Below are 774 nucleotides of genomic sequence, written 5' to 3'. Positions count from 1 at the left end.
TGGGATTTTGGGATGAGTGGGATTTAGGGGGGTCCTGTGCAGGCCCAGGGGTTGGACTGGATGATCCTTGTGGGTCCCTTCCCACTCAGGACATTCCACAATTCCAGAGACCAGGGAGTGTTTGAACAATGCTCTCAGGGATTTTGGGATGAGTGGGATTCTGGGGTGTCCTGTGCAAGGGCAGGGGTTGGACTTTGGTCCCTGTGGGTCCCTTCCCACTCAGGATATTCTGTAATTCCTTTTATCCCCTCCCTTCTTTTCCCTCCCCTGGAACCATTTTTTCCCCATTTTTTCCCCATTTCCAACCAGATTTTTGCTCTGGCATTCCCCCCCTCCTCCTCACCTGGTTCTGCAGCTGCAAAGCCAAAGCTTTTTTCTCCTCAATTTGCCTCAACCTCTCCCGAGCTCGGGAGTCGTAGACGCTGGTCCTGGAAAAAGCCCCTTTTTTTAGGAGGGAGGGGGAAAAAACATCCACCTTTTCCCTTCTTCCCAGAAAACCCCGGAGCAGAAAACATGGCACTTACAGCTCTTTGATCCACAGCTCTGCCTGGAAGAAGGGGGGGCTGGAAAGAGGGGGGAAAAAAGGACAGATTTCAGTGTTTTCCCTGCGGAAAAGNAGTGGGATTTTGGGGGGTCCTGTGCAGGGCCAGGAGTTGGGACTGGATGATCCAGTGGGATTTTGGGGGGTCCTGTGCAAGGTCAGGATTTGGGATTTTGGGATGAGCGGGATTCTGAGGGATCCTGTGCAGGGTCAGGGGTTGGACTGGATGATCC

General features: G+C 53.2%; 1 protein-coding gene across 1 annotated transcript in view; it reads right to left on the bottom strand.

Annotated features, from left to right (window-relative positions):
* The window catches only part of SENP1 (SUMO specific peptidase 1), a gene marked incomplete at both ends in the record, with an annotated part of 15,001 nt that overhangs the window by 12,513 nt on the left and 1,714 nt on the right, over positions 1 to 774 (bottom strand). Inside the window, 2 exons of the mRNA XM_029960306.1 lie at positions 344 to 428; positions 525 to 563. Of these exons, the coding sequence (XP_029816166.1) occupies positions 344 to 428; positions 525 to 563 (124 nt within the window). The remainder of the gene's footprint in view (positions 1 to 343; positions 429 to 524; positions 564 to 774) is intronic.

The sequence above is a fragment of the Manacus vitellinus genome, unplaced genomic scaffold (genome assembly GCF_001715985.3).
Source record: "Manacus vitellinus isolate BGI_N305 unplaced genomic scaffold, ASM171598v3 scaffold_265_pilon, whole genome shotgun sequence".
NCBI classification, from domain to species: domain Eukaryota; kingdom Metazoa; phylum Chordata; class Aves; order Passeriformes; family Pipridae; genus Manacus; species Manacus vitellinus.
The sequence above is the reverse complement of the archived record's forward strand: the minus strand, read 5'-3'. Positions and strand labels throughout refer to the sequence as shown.